Source organism: Dendrobates tinctorius, unplaced genomic scaffold, assembly GCF_039654945.1.
Source record: "Dendrobates tinctorius isolate UK_male_01 unplaced genomic scaffold, ASM3965494v1 ptg000241l, whole genome shotgun sequence".
In the NCBI taxonomy this organism is placed as follows: domain Eukaryota; kingdom Metazoa; phylum Chordata; class Amphibia; order Anura; family Dendrobatidae; genus Dendrobates; species Dendrobates tinctorius.
This window is the reverse complement of record NW_027361908.1, coordinates 16,858,696-16,880,000: the sequence shown is the minus strand read 5'-3', so window position 1 is coordinate 16,880,000 and position 21,305 is coordinate 16,858,696. Positions and strand designations below refer to the sequence as shown.

General features: G+C 45.4%; 2 protein-coding genes across 8 annotated transcripts in view; both read left to right on the top strand.

Annotated features, from left to right (window-relative positions):
• The window catches only part of PPFIA2 (PTPRF interacting protein alpha 2), a 592,307-nt gene that overhangs the window by 347,116 nt on the left and 223,886 nt on the right, over positions 1 to 21,305 (top strand). The gene's annotated exons all lie outside the window — the stretch shown is intronic.
• On the top strand, positions 1,752 to 6,505 carry LOC141060665 (uncharacterized). The gene is made up of 3 exons (XM_073556983.1): positions 1,752 to 3,713; positions 3,843 to 5,011; positions 5,122 to 6,505. Exons 2-3 carry the CDS (start codon positions 3,993 to 3,995, stop codon positions 6,455 to 6,457), a joined length of 2,355 nt encoding a protein of 784 aa, XP_073413084.1. The 5' UTR covers positions 1,752 to 3,713; positions 3,843 to 3,992; the 3' UTR covers positions 6,458 to 6,505.

Sequence of the window (21,305 nt, the reverse complement as noted above, 5' to 3'; positions counted from 1 at the left end):
CACTGGCATGAGGCAGAGAAAGTTAACCTCTGACATGACCAGACCGGGAAAGGAGAGACAAGACCAAAACCCGGTCTGGATCATGACAGTACCGTCCTCTCAAGGGAGGCCACTGGACCCCCAGGTTTCCCAGGATAACGTGCATGAAAAGCCCGAACAAACCGATAAACATTGACTGATCGCGCTGGGACCCAAGATCGATCCTCAGGACCGTAACCCCTCCAATGTACAAAGTACTGAAGCGAATTGTGAACCATCTGAGAGTCGACAATACGTTCAACTTCATACTCAGTTTGTCCATCCACAGAAACAGGAGTCGGAGGGGGTGGGGACCCAGCAGAGGAAGGTGCAAATGACTTAAGAAGGGACTTATGGAATACATTGAGGATACAAAGCGACGAAAGCAAGCGTAAATGAAAGGCAACTGGGTTGGCAACCTCAATGATCTTGTAAGGACCAATAAACGTGGGACCAAGCTTAACAGAAAGAAGTTTCAGATGTATGTTCTTGGTAGACAACCACACTTTATCACCTACCAGAAGCTAAGGTCCTACAGATTGTCGCTTAGCAGCAAAATGTTTGTTTGCCCTGAGCCACCCCAATGTTATTCTGGACCTCTCTCCAAATCTCCCCCAACCATTGAACCGCCAAATCAGCCCCTGGGCACTCCGAATCCAGCCTGGAAAATTAACCAAAATGAGAGTGAAAATTTTTTTTTATTTTAGACCCAAACTTTTTTATTTTCACAAGGGTATCAGGAGAAAATGGACCAAGAGATTTGTTATTCAATTTCTGCTGAGTACACCAATACCCTATATGTGGGGGAAACTCAGTTTTGGCGCATGGCAAAGCTCAGAAGGGGACGGTGGTTTGACTTTTTGAACGCAAAATGGGCTGGAATCGATGGCGGGCAGCAGGTCGCGTTTGGAGACCCCCTGATGTGCCTAAACAGTGGAAATCCCCCAATTCTGACTCCAACCTTAGCACAGCCCTAAACCCAACCCTAACCCCAACACACCCCTAACCACAACCCTAATCTCAACCCAACCTTAACCCCAACCCTAACCCCAATACAACCCCTAGCCCCAACACAACCCTAACCCCAAGCTTAACCCCAACACAACCCTAACCCCAACACAACCTTAACCCCAACAGAATCCTAACCCCAACACAAACCCAACCCCAACCCAACCTTAAACTTAACACAACCCTAGCCCCAACACAACCTTAACCCCAACAGAATCCTAACTCCCAACACAACCCCAACACAAGCCCAACCTTAAACTCAACCCCAGCACAACCCTAACACAATCCTAACCCAAGCTCTAATCCTAACCCTAACTGCAAAGAATCATATCAGAGGATAGAGAAATGAATGGAAAACCAAACTTTTTTTTGATCGCCATTATTCAGTGAATAACGGAACACTGGAGGGCCCTATACACTTATTTCTCAGCGCCGTTAAAAAGTGGCTTTGAGGAATAAGTACCCTTAACTGCCACCGTTAAAGTGTCAAAAATCTGAAGAACTGTAGTGGTGTACTTGAGATATCCTGCAGGTGCTCATCAAACCATTATCTTACATTTTCATTGAGGAAGCCTATGCCTTAAATGATAGGGCGAAGGGGGGGGAGGAAAGATACCTTTGTGGGTTTTGGGGAGACCAAGGAAAAATTGGAAGTATCGGATGGTAAGGTAATAACCATTAATGGAGTTTGTTGGAAATAACACCAAAGCGGGTGCCTCCCTGTAGAAAACCCCTTTAATATTTAATATGTGTTAATGAAATGAGTAGTTGGGAGTGTCAAGGTAATAATGATGCTAAAGATCTGTTTGCTTGTTGGCTGAAAAGCTATTTCGCTCCTTCCAAATTTTGATAATTTGTGTATACAGCAGATATTTTTACTTTCACAATACACAAGCTTATCTACTCTGTTATAGCCCAAAGATTATGTTCTAATAGTACCTGAAGCCTTCTTTAATTTTTTACGAAATTACATATTTTTATAAAATAGAATTGTAAAGAATTTTGGTGCTTTCACAAGTGGGCAGAGCTCAAGCTATTGAATAAAGCTTTCAGTGCACCGAAGCTGAAATAAATGAAATAAACTGCTGTGGGCATAATAAAGTGGTAGCAGCCAGCAGTTGGAAAGCATATGTTTAAGCTTATTTTCTCTTATGCTCTCATCGGTTTTAATGATGATGTTTTATTTCATCTTTATAATCTGGTACTACTTGTAACTGTGTTTTATAGCTATTCTCTTCTCTTGCCATTAAAATGTTCAAAAAGACATCTGTGCTTCAGTATAAACTACAGACTGTACATGCCTAATGCTAGCCAGAGATGTGTATTATCTGATAGCTGAATGATGAACATGCCGAGTAGAACAGTCACGTTATTTTAATCAGGGAGGGAGATAAGTGGCATCCAGACATTTCTAAACATTAGTACTGAACAGGCTAGAAATGTTGAATTTTTTTCTTTTTATATGAATGAGTCCTAAGCTTTAGCTATTTTAATAGGCACAAAAAGTAAGTGGAATCATTGGGTCCATGACGGACATGAGTGGGGGCTTGCTTTTTTGTGGATTGAGTTGAAGCTTTTATTGGGAACATTTTACATAACATTTTGGATCACATTTATCCGGCGCTCTACGCTGACCATTTATATCGGGGTTTACATCTAAATCTGAGTGACGCGATTCAGATGAAACCACTGAGACACTCACTGTAATAAGGCAGCAGAGTTACTCTGGACTCTGTTTGGCCTCTTTTCAGTGTTGTCCTTCTTTTCAGAAGTGCACAAAATTGTGGTGAACCGCACCTTTATGCACACCGAAAAAGACGGACATTGCCGGATCGCAGGTCAGATGGCGTCCACATTGCCTCCAGGTCCCGCCTGAATCACTTATTTCAGAGATTTACACTGAAACCCCTGTGTTAGGCTGGTTTCACATTTGCGTTTTTTTGCGCTTGAAAAAAACGCATACGTGCGCATGCGTTTTTTCCCCTATATTTAACATGGGTGCGCATACCTGCGCGCTGGCATGCGCACGTATGCGATTTTCATGCGCTGCGTTTTTTTGGGGTGTGCGTTTGTATTTTACAGACGCTACATGTTGCATTTTTTGGTCCTGCAAAAAAGCGCATGCGCACGTATGCACACGTTTTGCGCTAAAAATGGCCATTATAGCCTATGGATGCGCATACGTGCGCACTGGCATGCGCATGTATGCGTTTTTTTAGCGCTGCGTTTTTTTGGTGGTGTCCACTTGTTGTACTAGTTATAAACTTCTAAAGTCAAAAAAAAAAGTCTATATAAAGGAGGTGCCTGCCAAAACTCTGCCACTACTACACTGACAGATTGGAGAGCAGACAGTCACCAAGGAACCCATCTTCTATCAGCGTCAAGAATGTGAGTATATTACATTATATGCCTGTCCTTTTAAATTATGTATGTACTAATGATTTTTATTATTTTTACATGCAGTATGTCTTCAGAATCCGAATATTCCCCATCGCAGCAGGAATTGGCGCAAGCAGACCGTGAGGTGATTATTTTCGTGCATCTGGTAAGTATATCTGCTGCTACTCCAAATCTCTTACGTTTTTTTCAACTTTTTTAAGACATCATCATCATCATCTTCTGCGGACGGGACTACTGAGGGCGAAAAGCAGGAGCAGCGAAGCCAAGTCCCGGTGGTGATACGGAATGTATGTATCAAATGATTTGTAATGTTCTTTATTTTTTATCTTCTATTTTTACTCTTTTTTATGTTTCTTTTTTTTGTAACTTTTTATTCAATTTAAATTTGATTATTCTAATGAATGTGTTTTGTCTAGGTTCCACAACGGGATGAAGACGTCTACCTGGATAATGAGCAGCTCATCAGCCTGGTCCAGGAGCGTGCGCCGTTGTGGGACAGCCGTGACCGGCTGAACAAGGACAATGTGGTGACCCGGCGGCTATGGAATGAGGTGGCCGCAGCGTTGATGGATGGCTGGGACAGCGCCACAGCATCCTCCAAAAAGGCGTTTAGTGAGTATTTCCCTGCTCTGTATTGTGCCGCAGTGTCTGTTGTCCTTGACGGCACTGTTGGGTTTCGTGCTAGGTATATTCTAGCAGGAAACCCAACAGTGTCATCGGGCTCTACAGTGACTGCTTTGAGTATTGTATTGCTATATTGTGCCGCAGTGACTGTTGTCCTTGACGGCACTGTTGGGTTTCGTGCTAGGTATATTCTAGCAGGAAACCCAACAGTGTCATCGGGCTCTACAGTGACTGCTTTGAGTATTGTATTGCTATATTGTGCCGCAGTGACTGTTGTCCTTGACGGCACTGTTGGGTTTCGTGCTAGGTATATTCTAGCAGGAAACCCAACAGTGTCATCGGGCTCTACAGTGACTGCTTTGAGTATTGTATTGCTATATTGTGCCGCAGTGACTGTTGTCCTTGACGGCACTGTTGGGTTTCGTGCTAGGTATATTCTAGCAGGAAACCCAACAGTGTCATCGGGCTCTACAGTGACTGCTTTGAGTATTGTATTGCTATATTGTGCCGCAGTGACTGTTGTCCTTGACGGCACTGTTGGGTTTCGTGCTAGGTATATTCTAGCAGGAAACCCAACAGTGTCATCGGGCTCTACAGTGACTGCTTTGAGTATTGTATTGCTATATTGTGCCACAGTGACTGTTGTCCTTGACGGCACTGTTGGGTTTCGTGCTAGGTATATTCTAGCAGGAAACCCAACAGTGTCATCGGGCTCTACAGTGACTGCTTTGAGTATTGTATTGCTATACTGTGCCGCAGTGACTGTTTTCCTTGACGGCACTGTTTTTTTTTTCCCAACAGTGGACAAAGTCCGAACACGTTGGCGTTCGATCAAGGACCGCTTCAACAGTGATGTTCGTGCTGAGGGCCAGGTTCGCAGTGGATCTGCGTCAAGAACCAGAACTAGATACCGTCACTATCACGCGTTGCAGTTCCTAAGACCGGTCCTTGCCACGAGATCGTAAGTATTATAAATTTTGGGTTTTTATTTTTATTAATCTGTGTTTTTCTAATCCACAGCTGATGCTTCTTGTAAAGGCATGGTAGTAATGATTTTCCTTTCTTCCACAGCACCTGGAGCAGCACCCTGCAACCTGGCCCTGGAGCGGTCCTTCCTCGGACGTCCTCTGACCCGTCCCAGCCATCTGACAGCTATGAAGCACCTTGCAGGTCAGCCACACACACAGCTGGTGACCAGGAAGCTGGGCCATCAGGTGTTCCCCTGTCCCAGGTCTCTGCCACTGGTTATGCGGGCACTACCCGCCAGAGGCAGAGGGCCTTGGACAGGAATGTCTTGCCCGAGTTTATGCATTTGAGCGAGGCCTTTAATTCCAGCCTCAAGTCGCTGTCCGACAGAGTTGAAAGCGGTTTTGCACTCATGGAACGTGGTTTTAACCACTTTGAACACCGCTTCAATTCTGTAGAACAGCGCCTTGACCGTCTGGAGGCCGACCTCAACAGACCAGCACACCATTTTTTTAGTAAGATTGAAAAGGGCATGGCGGAACACCTTAGTCCTGAGCAACAGCTGAATGTGCTGCAGGCCTGCAACAATGCTTTCTTGCAGGCTATGCAGCATAATCGGTACGGTCAGCAGTCAGTGGTGTCATTTCCACCTGTGGCACCATTGACTCGCTTCACCTCACTACCGACTTGTGCTGCATACCACTGCACGGACACCTCTATTCAAAGCAAGGACACCCACCGTTACACCACCACAAGTCTGAGTGCAGCTGGTCACTTCACCGACACCACCATGGCAAGCGCTGCTCCTGTCTGGAGCACCACCGCCACTCCCATGCATGCGTGGAGCTCAGCCACCACTAGGCAAACATGGAACAGCCCTGCCACTACAACAACATGTAGTAGCCCTGCCACCACCACTCCGCAAACCTGGACCATCACTGCCGCCACCAGTCCTCCTGCAAGGACGAGCACTGCCAACCAAGAGCAGCAGCAGCAGCCACCTCAGCAGCAGCAGCAGCCACCTCAGCAGCAGCAGCAGCCACCTCAGCAGCAGCCACCTCAGCAGCAGCCACCTCAGCAGCAGCAGCAGCAGCCACCTCAGCAGCAGCAGCCACCTCAGCAGCAGCAGCAGCCACCCCAGCAGACGGGGGACCTACACTCAATATTTGCCCCAAGTTCAAGGCGAAATCAATCAAGGCGGGCATTGGGCCAAAGTCGGTCCAGGCACACAAGCCTACGGCGACATGCCATTACAACAAATGTACCTGAACAGATTTCCTCTCCTCCAAGTGTTCCTAGTTTAATTCCCTTAACTGGACTACCTTCCCCCACAAGTTTTGTTGCCCCTTCCCCTCAAACACCGTCTTCAACTGCAAGTGTTGCATATTCCCTGCACACCCCCAAATTGAAACCATCTGCCCCCAAACGCCGGAAAAAATAATTTTTTGGTTTATTTTTGTGATTAAAAATAAATTTACATTTGTGGTTCACCATTACAAAGTTTCATTAATGTTGTTTGCGCCGCTCACACACACTGATGGGTAAATACATGTTAAAAACCAACCCAAGGCCTAGTATAGTCATATGTGAAATAACACGGACTAGTATAGTCATACCAAGGCCTAGTGTAATAACTCGAGTTTTACCAACTTGGATCTGGTTTCATGAAAAACAAACAGTTGAAACTTGTCTAAAAAATAAGTTTCTTTCTTAAAAAGTTTCACCAGTTTGTTTTTTGTGAAACAAGATGCTAGTTGGTAAAAATCGAGTTATTACAGTAGGCCTTGGTATGACTATACTAGGCCGTGGTATTTCACATATGACTATACTAGTAGGCCCAAGGCCTACTATACTCATATTTGAAATACCACGGCCTAGTATAGTCATTCCAAGGCCTAGTGTAATAACTCTAGTTTTACCAACTAGAATCTGGTTTCATGAAAAACAAACTGTTGAAACTTGTCAAGTTTCACCAGTTTGTTTTTCGTGAAACAAGATCCTAGTTGGTAAAAATCGAGTTATTACAGTAGGCCTTGGTATGACTATACTAGGCCATGGTATTTCACATGACTATACTAGTAGGCCCAAGGCCTACTATACTCATATTTGAAATACCACGGCCTAGTATAGTCATTCCAAGGCCTAGTGTAATAACTCTAGTTTTACCAACTAGAATCTGGTTTCATGAAAAACAAACTGTTGAAACTTGTTAAGTTTCACCAGTTTGTTTTTCGTGAAACAAGATCCTAGTTGGTAAAAATCGAGTTATTACAGTAGGCCTTGGTATGACTATACTAGGCCGTGGTATTTCACATGACTATACTAGTAGGCCCAAGGCCTACTATACTCATATTTGAAATACCACGGCCTAGTATAGTCATTCCAAGGCCTAGTGTAATAACTCTAGTTTTAACAACTAGAATCTGGTTTCATGAAAAACAAACTGTTGAAACTTGTCAAGTTTCACCAGTTTGTTTTTCGTGAAACAAGATCCTAGTTGGTAAAAATCGAGTTATTACAGTAGGCCTTGGTATGACTATACTAGGCCATGGTATTTCACATGACTATACTAGTAGGCCCAAGGCCTACTATACTCATATTTGAAATACCACGGCCTAGTATAGTCATTCCAAGGCCTAGTGTAATAACTCTAGTTTTACCAACTAGAATCTGGTTTCATGAAAAACAAACTGTTGAAACTTGTTAAGTTTCACCAGTTTGTTTTTCGTGAAACAAGATCCTAGTTGGTAAAAATCGAGTTATTACAGTAGGCCTTGGTATGACTATACTAGGCCGTGGTATTTCACATGACTATACTAGTAGGCCCAAGGCCTACTATACTCATATTTGAAATACCACGGCCTAGTATAGTCATTCCAAGGCCTAGTGTAATAACTCTAGTTTTAACAACTAGAATCTGGTTTCATGAAAAACAAACTGTTGAAACTTGTTAAGTTTCACCAGTTTGTTTTTCGTGAAACAAGATCCTAGTTGGTAAAAATCGAGTTATTACAGTAGGCCTTGGTATGACTATACTAGGCCATGGTATTTCACATATGACTATACTAGTAGGCCCAAGGCCTACTATACTCATATTTTAAATACCACGGCCTAGTATAGTCATTCCAAGGCCTAGTGTAATAACTCTAGAAACTTGTCTATTTATACACTACCACAATTTTAAATAAAAGTTGGAATTGAGCTGATTACATTCATCCACTCAATGCTGACTTGTATTCCCCATTGACATTCATTGGGTGGGGTTGGGTTTTGAGGGTTGGGTTTTGAAAAAATCACATACTTTTTTTTCAACTAGTTGGACAATTTTCTCTTGAAAAAAATTGGTTTCCTGATTCATGGCCTGCAGCTTTGCTCGTTCCAATATATTTCACGCAGACTAGCAATGCTGCATTTTAACTCATATGTGTATTTACCTGCCCAGGTGTGTGAACATCAAAAAATTCAGTTATACATGGGAAGTTTTTTATTTAATTGGATTTTAAAAAATATAGTGCACTCAGTAATGGTATCAAATAAGGTTTTTTATTACCATAAACAAACAAAAACATTACACCATTTCATCTTGCCAGTGCACCCGTCCTACATCAGAAATAAAGTAGGCCGCAAATTGGTCCCTCATTTGGCCAACTTCAACGGATGACCTGAGAGTGTGCTGAGAGAATTCAGGCAATGGGTTAGGAGCATCATCGTCCAGTTCAAAGGTCGGGTGCTCTTTAGCCATCACAAAGTTATGTAGAACCACACAGGCCTTCACCACCTCATCGACTGTTTCAAGTTTAAGATTAATGGCCGTGCCCAGAATTCGCCATCTGGAGACAAGAATCCCAAAAGCACACTCGACAGTTCTTCTGGCCCTGGTCAGCCTGTAATTAAATATTTTTTTGGTGTGGTCCAAGTCCCGGCTGGAGTAGGGTTTCAGTAAGTTTCCGCACATTTGAAAAGCCTCATCGCCAACCATTACAAAGGGCAGTGGCGGAGCTTCGGTGTGAGGAAGAGGCCGTGGCATAGGGAAATTAAATTGGTTGCGATACAACCTCCGGCCCATGTCTGAGTTTTTAAAAGCCTGTGAGTCATTACCACGGCCAAATGCTCCAATGTCCACTGCTACAAACATACATCCGGCATCCGCAATGGCCATGAGTACTATTGAAAAGTACTTTTTGTAATTATAGTACTCAGATCCCGTTCTTTTGGGTTTGATGATCCGTATGTGTTTACCATCAACAGCTCCCAAACAGTTGGGAAAATTGCATACTGTCCAGAATTTGTCAGCAATTTCCATCCACTTTTCAGCGGTGGGCAGGGGCAGAAATTCTGGACAAAGAACATTCCAGAGAGCCCGGCAGGTGTCAGCAACAATTCCAGACAAGGTAGAGATTCCAATACGGTACTGGAAGTGTAGTGAAGATAGGGTTTCTCCAGTCGCCAGGAATCTGTGAACAGACAAAGAAGTAAAATTAATATTTATGTATATTATTTTAAAAAACTATAAAATAAAATATTAGTACATTCACGAAAACTAATTACCCAAGGTTTTGAATACTAAATTTAAAAAAAAAACATCAGACCGCACCCCTTGGTTTAATATTACATACCGTAATGTCACCAGTAGCCGTTCCTCAGGAGGAATCGCACGACGGAGCTGTGTGTCCTGTCTCCGGATGGATTGTTGGACACGAGCAAACAAATCCCTGAAACTTTCTTGGGACATCCGGATATAATCTATAAATTTCTCCGGGTTTGCCTGGAGCTCGCTGTAGAGGGTGTGGTATGCCCCACGGCTCTCCCGGAGTTCAACAATCGGATGTATCCACATACGCCGCCGCTGCCGTCTTCGCTCCCTCTCTCTCTTCCTTTGTTCATGGCAAGCAACTGCATACGCCTGAGCCATCGCGATGTCCAAATCCAAGTTGAAGTGAAAACTCTTCCAGCGCAGATCCATGGTCACGAGAAGAATCAAGCAAATGTGAAGAATACTGTAGACAGGGTCTATATATTAACATACCACACCCACAATGAAGTCCCATTGGTCTTGTGTGTTGTTGAATGTTTTTTTTTTCTTTTTTGGGGGTTTTTTCCAAAATCTGTAAAAAAAACGCAAACGCACAAAAAACGCATACAAACGCACAAAAACGCTGCGTTTTTTTCCTGCATGCGCATAAAAATGCTTGAAAAAAACGCAGCGTTTGTATGCATTTGTATGCGTTTTTTCAATGCGTTTTTTTGCGGGAAAAACGCGCTGCAAAAAAAAGCAAGTGTGAAACAGGCCTTAGTGCTCAGCGCAGAGCGCAGGATAAATGTGCGCCGAACCTTACTGCGATCTTTGGGAGGCAGAATGTAAAACTCAACAGCAGGTGAAGTATTAGTTTTATTTATTGTTATGCCGCTTCTTGTGCGGTATAAGTGATTAGACGACTTCGGGTCGGTGTGATTACAGTGATTCCAGATTTATATTGTTTTTTATGTTTGGCAGCTGTCACACACTAAAAGACACTTTTTATTGCAAAAACTTGCATCCCTATATTTAGATAGCTATAATTTTTCAATATTTTGGTTGACAGTGTCATATGAGGTCTTGTTTTTTGCGGGACGAGTTTACTTTTTTATTGGTACCATTTTCAGGCAGATGACATTTTATGATCACTTTCTATTCTGATTTTTTTCGAGGTAGAATGTACAAAAACCAGCAATTCAGGATTTGTTTTTTTTTTCGTTTTTTTTTAATGCAGTTCCGTGTTTCGTAAATTGATAAAGCAGCTTTATTCATCTGGTCAGTACGATTACAGCGATACTTCATTTATTTTTTTTTATGTTTTTGTGCTTTTACATAATAAAAACTATTTTATAGGAAAAAAACATTATTTGTGCATCGATTCGGAGAGCTATAAATTTTTTATTTTTTTGCTGACAGCTGTATTGTGGCTTTTTTGCGGGACAAGATTACATTTTCAGAGATACCATTTTTATTTACATTCATCTTTTTGATATTGTTTTATTCCACTTTTTGTACGGTGGTACGATGATAAAGTATAGTTTTTTGCCTCGTTCTTTTTGTTTTTTTGCTACGGTGTTCACTGAAGGGGTTGAATAGTGGGATAGTTTTAACCGCGATACTAAACATGTTTTTTTTTGTTTTTACATAAATAAATTGTGGTGTACTGACCACTGTGTCCACTAGGGGGCGCTGTGTGGGTGTCCCAGGACAGGCGTATAAGCATCTCCAGTGTACTGATAGGTGTAGGATGCTGAATGATTGTAATGTAGCTCAAGGTGGGTGGCCTTGAGATGAAGACTTGTGTATGTGTTGATCAGCAGTGATACTGCTGAGGTTTCGTGCCAATGGGTTAGGGAGAGCTACCTACAAATCCACCCAGGGGTGTGTCTAGAACGCCATACTAAAGAATATCAATGCTTGTAGGACCTGTGATGAGGTCATAGCCATGTGACCCGGTGGGCGTGGCTACGGACTATATAAGGTGGCCAGGGTAGGTCACATGAGGGAATGCTTAGACCCGGTTGCTCTGTTGTGGAAGGTCCCACTGGGAGATGGGGCTTCCTGCCTGACAGCACGTGTGTGAAGTGGCTGTGAGTAATGGCGACGTGTGCCTGATAGTTCCCTCGAGGGAATGAACGTGTGTAGTGTGGTGAAGCAACTATGAGGTAACCTGGACACGGGGGTGTTGCTACGAGACTGTATAGCCTGTGTACTGGACATTGCACAATCTGTGTGACCACAGGGCTAACAGAGGGAAGCTCTGTCATGGACACTATGCTGTTTATATGAACTTTATGTTGCTGGTCATGGTTTATGATGCCTAAATAAACCGCTTGGACTGTGATTGTTTTATGGAAAACTTGTGCCGGATGTGATTTATTGGCTGCCAAGCGAGTATCCCCTACCCGAATGACAGCGCTACCTTACAATTGGTGGAGAATGCTATGGGCAGTGTTGTAGCCTTGTTGCTAGGAGCAACGGACGAGGACTGCAAAATTTTGTTGCTAAGGGCACCTGTTTCCAAAAGCACATGGTGCAGTGCTGGCAACGCTGAGCCAGGAGGGCTGACGGTCTGGAAAGCCGTGTGATGTACTGACCTGGGTCAGTGAGAAAGACTGTACCTGGAGGGTTCAGTGAGCAAGGTCCTGGAGGGTCAGTGTTGGGCGGTTCTGGGAGAAGAATCGGATCCCTGGAGCACGTGGTATGACCTTGGACATGGTGAGGCGTGAGTGTTAGGCAGTCTCAGGAGGAGATGGATGTCCTGAAGAGCACCCGCAGAGCCCCTGGACCTGGTGAGACCGGTGTGTTGGGAGACCCTGGGAGGAGGGTCGGCTCCATGAATAGCACCCGATGCGCCCTGTGTGTTGGACGGTCTCAGGCGGAGACGGAACATCCTGAATAGCACACAGACAGGACACGTGAGTTTTGTGTGGTGTGGGTTTTTTTTTTCCCTTTTCTCAACTCAGCTTGCGTTGGCTCAGGGGAGACAAGAAGGTGACAAGCGGCTTGCTGTAACTCGGCAGGGTTACGAAGGTGACAAGCGGCTTGCTGTAACAAGGCAGGGTTACGAAGGGGACAAGCGGCTTCCTGTAACTCGGCGGGGTTACGAATGTGACACCTGCAGCTGTGTGAACGACAGCCGGAGGTGTCGGACATCGGTGACAGCAGGAGCTGTGGTGGTGCCAACAAGGACTTGTGTGGTATCGTAAAAGAGACACAAACTGTGTTGTGTGAACTGTGGTCTAAGAAAACCTGTAGAACGGACGTGGGAAAATCCCGAAAGGGGGCGGTGACCCAAATCGGGGTGGTAGCCCAAAAGAGGGTGGAGTCCCAGAGGAGGGCGGTGATCCAAATCGGGGTGGTTCAGGAAATGGCAGCACTGGTTGCCTCAGTGAGTATGTCTGGGGAACCGCAGTGTGTGTATGACTTTTGAAGAATCGGGGACAGTCTTTCCGGATAATGATGGGCCGCAGGTGTGTACCGTGATGTTGCACCGAGAAGGAGTCTCTGGACGGTTGGAGTCAGAGTCAAGTGACTCTGACAGGAACTCCTCTCGCTTTCTCTCTGACCAAGAAAAATGTCAGGGTTCGCTGTAAACATGGGGTCATGGTGGACTAAGCAGTAGACAGAGTAATGTTTGAGGGAACCAAAGGTGGTGAGTGCCAAGGGGATGGGATACCACGTGACTTAGTGTATGCCTTGGAGAGGGGCAGGGACTTTGTTTTGTTTGACGTATGGTCGGACAATGGAGACGTTTCGACAGTGACGTCTCCTAAAGTGGACAGGTCAGAGGTAGAACTAACTGGAAGGGGTACGTCTGCCCAACGGACGGGCCTGACGTCTCGTGACAGGACTGACGTTAACCAGATTGATAAGATGGCTGAAGTATTCACACGGTTATTGGGTAACTGGAGGGATGACTTGGCAGGTCGGGGTAACTCAGACTTTGGGGTGACTGTGGCTCTGAGAGAGAAAGGGAGTACAGAATAGAAGAGCTAGAGAAAGAAGTCTCTGAGCTCAAAGTTCACCTGTCAACGTGGCAAAACGTGAACAAGACCCTTGGGGAAGAGATGGAAGAACTCAGAGGAGTAGTAAAAGGTCTTCTGTGGGAGAAGAGCTTGGACGGAGATGTACAGCGGCCGGGTCCAACTGGTGGTGGGACGGAGCTGCCGGTGCCCGTCTTGGCAGAGGGTCGTGAAGAGATGAGATCTCGTGAAGTTGGGGAGCTGAGAACTGAAGAAGACAGTCACCCGGTCGGGACAACTGTAGTGAAGGAAGTGTCCGTGGTAAAGCCAGAGCCTCCTGGCCAGGAAGAGAGCAAGGCCACGACCTTCAAGTCTGTGATTGACATGCCCGACGACATGCAAGAAGCCTGTGCTGAGGAAGGTGTGCATGAGGCTTTTAAAGAGGCAGTCAAGGCGTGTAAGGTGCACTGGACACCTGAGACTCAGCAGTTGTTGATAGTATCAGCCAGGGAAGACACAGCAAAGCGAGTAGCTGTCCTGAAAAACATGCATGTGCCATGTCTTGACGCCAAACAGTTGGTCAGGCGGAGTAATATGAAAGCTGCTCGACACCTAGAGTTAGCAAGGGAGGCTATGGATTGGCTGGGTTTGCGGAAAGATGTAGTTCCGGTACCCAAAGGTCTGATTGGGAGAATCATTGGAAGATTTGGTAAGGTAATGCAAGACCTTGTGAATATCTCCAGTGTGGTGAGGGTGAGGATCCCTCCTGATGATGAAGACCAGGTATCCAGTGAAGAGGGTTGGATTCCCATCATGGTAGTTGGCTCCATGGAAAGCCTGAGAAACTTTTGGATGCTCTTGGAGTATTGAGTGGGGTACCTGCAAGAGATTGAGCAGTTGAGGCTGGACCTTTGGCGGATCAATAAAGAGGTACAGAACACCAGGTGGCGGCCGCCCTCAACCCAAGATGTAAGGACCCAAAGGGTTCCTCCACGTAGTGACATGACAGGTGGCCGAAGAATGTCAGCAAGTGGCAGTTTGACAGCCCGTACGAGGCTGAGAGACCTTAGTTCCTGTGAGATGCTGAATGGGTCAGACTCAGGCCAGACAGTAGGCTCGATTAAGACTTATGACCGCACCAAACCGTGAGAGCCAGTCAGTGAGAGAAAGGAGTGTGGTGACTAAACAGTGTCTGATGATGCAGACAGACTGTGACTGGAGGGCCAAAGATCAGGGCCTATATTCTGACCGCTGGGGGCGGGGGAGGCCTAACGTAGAGATGAGGCCGTATGATGGATGGAGACGGTTCTCTCGACCTGTGGGGCAAGGTGTAGTGAGTGCCTGGTCGCGAGATCCTGGGGTAATGTTGTGTGTTCAACCCCACAATGGACGCTATGCTGTTTATAGGAGGTATGTGGTGTAGTGACCACTGTGTGTGCTAGTGGGCGCTGTGTGGGTGTCCCAGGACAGGCGTATAAGCATTTCCAGTGTCCTGATAGGTGTAGGATGCTGAATGATCGTAATGTATCTCAAGGTGGGTGGCCTTAAGATGAAGACTTGTGTATGTGTTGATCAGCAGTGATACTGCTGAGGTTTCGTGCCAATGGGTTAGGGAGAGCTACCTACAAATCCACCCAGGGGTGTGTCTAGAGTGCCATACTAAAGAATGTATCAATGCTTGTAGGACCTGTGATGAGGTCATAGCCATGTGACCCGGTGGGCGTGGCTACGGACCATATAAGGTGGCCAGGGTAGGTCACATGAGGGAATGCTTGGACCCGGTTGTTCCGTTGTGGAAGGTCCCGCTGGGAGATGGGGCTTCCTGCCTGACAGCACGTGTGTGAAGTGGCTGTGAGTAATGGCGACGTGTGCCTGATAGTTCCCTGGAGGGAATGAACATGTGCAGCGTGGGGAAGCAACTATGAGGTAACCCGGACACGGGGGTGTTACTAATAGACTGTATAGCCTGTGTACTGGACATTGCACAACCTGTGTGACCACAGGGCTAACAGAAGGAAGCTCTGTGATGGACGCTATGCTGTTTATATGAACTTTATGTTGCTGGTCATGGTTTATGATGCCTAAATAAACCGCTTGGACTGTGATTGTTTTATGGAAAACCTGTGCCGGATGTGATTTATTGGCTGCCAAGCGAGTATCCCCTACCCGAATGACAGCGCTACCTTACAATATGTATATATTAGATTCATGTTTTTTGTGTTTTTTTTTTTCATTTTTTTTAAATATATTTTTACAATTTAGAATACCTTTTTTTTTACTTTTTTTCATTGTCCTAGAATGGGAAAACAAGTTTCCCTGCCCTGATCGCTGATCTAAGACTCGCAATAATTTTGCATTGCAGTACATTATATCTGTGCATCTCAGGCAGGGAGGAGGCATGTCCGCTCCTGCTTTGAGCAGGAGCTTACAGATCACTGTCCCTGGGTGAACCCACTAGTATCTTTCGGCCAGGGTTCACCATTAGCACATTGTTATCACAATCATGTGCTGATGGGAGCAGAGAAGGAGCTCTCTCCCTCTGCGATGCCAATCAATGTTACTCTCACTATTGACAGCGGCATCAGAGGGGTTAAACACCAATCATGGGCGTTGCTGCAGGGTGTTGGCTCTCTTGTAGAGCTGACACCTGCATTTGATTGTGGTGCACCTCAGTGTGAGCCTGCACAATCATTACGCATCATACAGTATGTATGGAGGTTTGCGGAAACACAGCTCTGTACATATACGGCACTTGTCAAGAAGAGGTTAATTATCAAAATATGAAATAAGTAAATGAACACTGGAGAAATCTAAATCACATTAATATTTGATGTGACCACTCTATACCTTTAAAACGGCATCAGAGCATCAGTTCTTGTAGATACACTTGCCCAACATCTTGGAGAATCAGCCACAGATCTTCTGTGGTTGTAGGCTTACATAAATTCTGCTGTTTCTCCATGTTATCCTGTAGGAGGAGAGGCCTCCACCGAGTACCCGGGCCAGAACCGAGGGGACCGTCTTCCAGGTTCCTGGGGTATCTGTTTCCAGGAAGCAGAGCTAGGGGATGGACTGCTGAGACTGACAGGGCAGTTGGGGGAGGAGTCCAGAGAAGAGGGGGCGGAGAGGGCCAGACTGTGTGAGTCAGCAGAACGAGGGAGAAGGAGGTGGAGACTTGGGGAGGGCCAGAGAGCGAGAGGCACGAGCAGCTTCCAGAGAGGAGGACAGCGACAGGAGGGAGACTCTTGGTGGACCACAGGGAGACGGCGCCGAGCTTACGACAAAAGAAGACTGCTGCCTCACTCCAGCTCTCAGCTGCGGCCTACTCGCAGCCGTCCGCTGCCGACGCCGCCTCACTCCAGCTCGCGGCTGCGGCCTCCTTGCTGCAGCCCGCAGCCACCGCCGCTTCACTCCTGACCACGGCGGTGACTCCTCCTTTTCCGCCCGCAGCTGCCACCGCCCCGCTCCAGTCTGCGGTAGAGACTGGGCCTGTGCCTGCTGCGGATCCTCCATTGCGACCTCAGACTGCGCCTGTGGCCTATCAACCGCCACTTATCACCGCCGCTGCCAGTTCCTGTCAGGGAGTTGCGGCCTCCACTCTCCCACTCCCAGGCGGTATCCCACTGCCTCCGCTGGGGGACATCCCGCCAAAGAACTCTCCGCGGGCCTGTTGTGCCCCTACTCCTCCTGGGCGTCGGAACGCCCGAAGACTACACCAGATCTTCTGCGGCAGGGCCCAGTGGCTACAACGCAGACACACTGTGGAACCAAACGCCGAGGGACGTCAGGACGGATAAGTGATACATAGTGACTAAGGACCCATAGTCGGCCATTCCATGGCCATATAGTGACCGGTCTTTGCCGGATTAGTCGTGTTCTCCCAATCTTTGTTTATGTGTATTGGCTCCCTGCGAGGACAACTACTGTTATTCTGTTGGTTGCGTAACAATAGCCCTAATGGCATTTATCTATAAAAGTTAACGTTTAAAGTAATTTCTGTCTCACGTCTCGTCACTGCATCCCTGCTATTACCACAATCCTAGACATACTCTATGATGTTGAGACTCTGTAGGGGGTCACATCTTCACTTCCAGGACTCCTTGTTCTTCTTTATGCAGAAGACAGTTCTTCATGACATGTTTGGAATTGTCCTGCTGCAAAATTTGGAACCAAACAGATGCCTCCCTGATAGTTTTGCACAATGTTTAAGTATCTGCCTGTATTTCTCAGCATTGTTGACGCCATTAAACCTTTCTAAACTTCCATCTCCATTTTTCTGAAATGCAATCCAAGATGGGACTAGCCAGATCTTCCTCCAGGGAAGGACCCAGTCAAGGAAGATCTGGCTAGTCCCGTGTTTGAGACTCTTAAATGAGGCTCCACGGACTTTATTTGCATATTCGTATTTCCCAGGGAGCAATGCACCTAGGATTTCACTGTGATTGAGCGCCTTTGCCGGCTGCCGCAGTGTTTTCTTTGACTGGTCTCCCTGAGGTCAGTGATTGTTTCGTGACCTATTAAATATTGGGATCTTGGACACGGGATTACCTCTTTAACTGTAGCCTGCAGAAACTAATTATTATTATACAACTCTTCAGCCCTTTAGTGGTTACAGCCAAAAATTTCACATTTTGACTCCTTGGTCCAGAGCACCTGCTGCCATTTTTCTGATGATAAGCTTACCTGGTGAGCTGCATCCATGAAGCTGCAGGTCAGGGTGAATACATGGACCCCAGACATTGGTACAAGTGAAAACTGGAATAGTTGGGTATGTGTGACAGCAGACTAACTGGCACCACAGGACATGCTGGAAGCCACAGAAATCGGAAGACAGATATATGAAGAGAAGACAACAAGTTTGAAGCAAGCACACAGGTATAGGAAATGCAAACAGTCTCCAACTGTTCAGGATGTTAAGAGCAGGTAATGAGTTAAATGGCAGCAAATGCAGGTGTTGCAAATAGACTTCAATAATAGTTCAAGAAGCAAGGGATGAGTTAACGTGCTGGTAAGATGTAAAGTTCACAGAAGTTTGAGGAAATACAGGAACCAAGGAGTTGGACAGAGTCATAGTTCAAACTCGCGTCTGTAGAACAATGTTCTGGATTAACACTCGGCTATAGGGTGTGCTCAAACCGGCCTTAACCAAATTTGTCATCTTAATACATTTTCAAACATTTCTACATTTCTGTTTCTTTTCAGTCAAGCTGGGGTACAGAGTGTACATTAATGAGAAAAAAATGAACTTTTTTGAATTTACCAAATGGCTGCAATGAAACAAAAAGTGAAAAATTTCAGGGAGTCTCAATATTTTCCATACCCACTGTAATTATGTATACGTCCGAAGATGGGGACAGTGACGCCAACTCTGATTGGCCACAGGACTCACATGTCTTAGCAACCACACGTGAGCTCCTGTTAATGCGTGTGCCGACACCGCTGGAACAGCAGCGGCACAGCAGGTGAGTAAAAGTGTTTTTATTTTCACAGGGCCAAACATTCCGATTGAGATGGGGTTGTACTAGGCATTAATAATTATCTTCAGAGTAAAATAAAACAAGGAGTCCTGGAAGTAATATGGCCGCCACAGAGCTCTGATCTTAACATGATCGAGTCTGTCTGGGATTACCTGAAGAGACAGAAGAATTACCACAGATGATCTCTAAGATGTTTGAAACAACCATCCTACCGAGAGCCTTCAAAAACTCTGTGCATATGTTACTACAAAAATTGATACTTTGATGATGTTTTGAAGGCAAAGGATGGTTACATCAACTATTTATGTGATTTATATTTGTCTTTTATTAATTCACTGGACATTTTGTTAATCGACAAAAAAAATCTAGTAGCACTTCTATTTTGAAAGCATTCTATCTGCACATGCCTGAAACTTTTGCACAGGTTTGTACTGTTTGATAGGCAGTGACCAAGAATGTATGAAACAATCAGCCAAAACCACTGACAAGTGAAGCGAATAACATTTATTATTTTGTGACAATGGCACCTGTCAAGTGAAAGGATATAATCAGTTCTTAAAGTTGATGTGTTGATAGCAGAAAAAATGAGCAAGCATAAAGATCTGAGCGGCTTTGACAAGAACTAAATTGTGAAGGATAGACTACTGAAACTGAGCATCTGCAAAACAATGGTATTGCGGAGTGTTTCTAATATGCAGTGCTTAGTACATACCAATTGTAGCCCAAATAATGACACTAGGTGAGACAGTAAGGCTAGTTTCACACTAGCGCTTTTGAGCGCAGCGACGGACTGCGCGCGGTCGCCGCTAAGCCCCGCCCCCTGCCGCATCTCCGCCGGTAGCTCCGCCTACCGGCGCAAGACGCTGCATGCGTCCCCTATCTTTATCACTGGGGGCGCAGGCCGTGCGCAGTATGCGTTTGGCGGCGCATGCGTCCTTTTGACGTTGCGCCGACCTGCGCCAAACGCAACCTGCTGCAGTTTGGTTGCGCTCGGCGCACCGTCAAAAAGGCGCATACGCCGCCAAATGCATACTGCGCACGGCCTGCGCCCCCAGTGATAAAGATAGGGGACGCAGGACGCATGCAGCGTCATGCGCCGGTAGGCGGAGCTACCGGCGGAGGCGGGGCTTAGCGGCGGCCGTGCGCAGGCCGTTGCTGCGCTCAAAAGCGCTAGTGTGAAACTAGCCTAAAAGGATTATAAGCCTCAAGCTCGTTAATGCCAGGAGAGACTAAGAATAGTTTATATCCTTCTAACAATATGCACTGACAATGCTTTCTCTTGCTGGCTCCTGATCAGATCTGGTGAATGAGCGCACTGTCACTGTGCATATTGCATTGTGACAAGAATCTGCTGAGCATACATTTGAACTGACAACCGGCGCATGCTCAGTATAGCAGAGACTAGCCCAGCCCATGAAATGGTCATCACTGATGACACTCATTTCATTGAGAGGATAGACACTGCGAAAGAGACCATAGTCTCTGGCCCCAGATGATGATTGATTTGCACTGGGATTGTAAAAAAAAGTGTCAAATCATCAAAGAGGAAGTAGTAAAAAATTTTAAATAGGCATTTAGGAGTAAAATACATTTTGGCTCCGGACCACCCCTTTAAAGAGATTTTCCAGGCTAGATTAAATAAACATTGGGAGAAGCAGGATAGAATTAATTCTAGTCAGCATGTGACCACAAGTTGCCTAGTTTCGATCTCACGTTGACTTCTTGAACTGGCAAGCAGAGCTGAATCCTAACAGTGTGCATATCATATACTGTTAGGATTCAGCAAGCTACACTGCTTGGCAAAAAAATGTTTAGCTTAGAAATCTCTTTAAGATTGAACCATCTAAATCAGAGCCCCAGAAAACTCCTTTAAATAATTGGTATTGTATAACTAAACTGTACTTAATATCTGACTTACTTTTAAATTGTGTGTTTCTTTTTATTACTGATTTGTTCAATTGTCCTCAGAATATATTACATTAATTTACTGATATCACTGGATGAATAGGCTGAAAACCAAATATACAGAATGAAGAAGAAATGTAGGACATTTGAGCATTAAAGACTCCTCCAACTAGATTCATTTTAATCCTTTGTATTTTAAAAGATTTCAGTGGTCTGCAGAGTATTATGTTTATGTTTGCACTATTAATCAGAATGTTCAACCCTGAAGTTTGTGATCCAGATTTGCCCTGCAGCAGTATTCGGCATATTCCAAGTAAACATTGAACATGTTCACACCCCATTAACTGTGTCTCATTTACCATTCACTATTCTAAATAAGGGTTCAGCCTTCTTTTAATACAGTAGATTGAAGCCGCCGTTGATTGA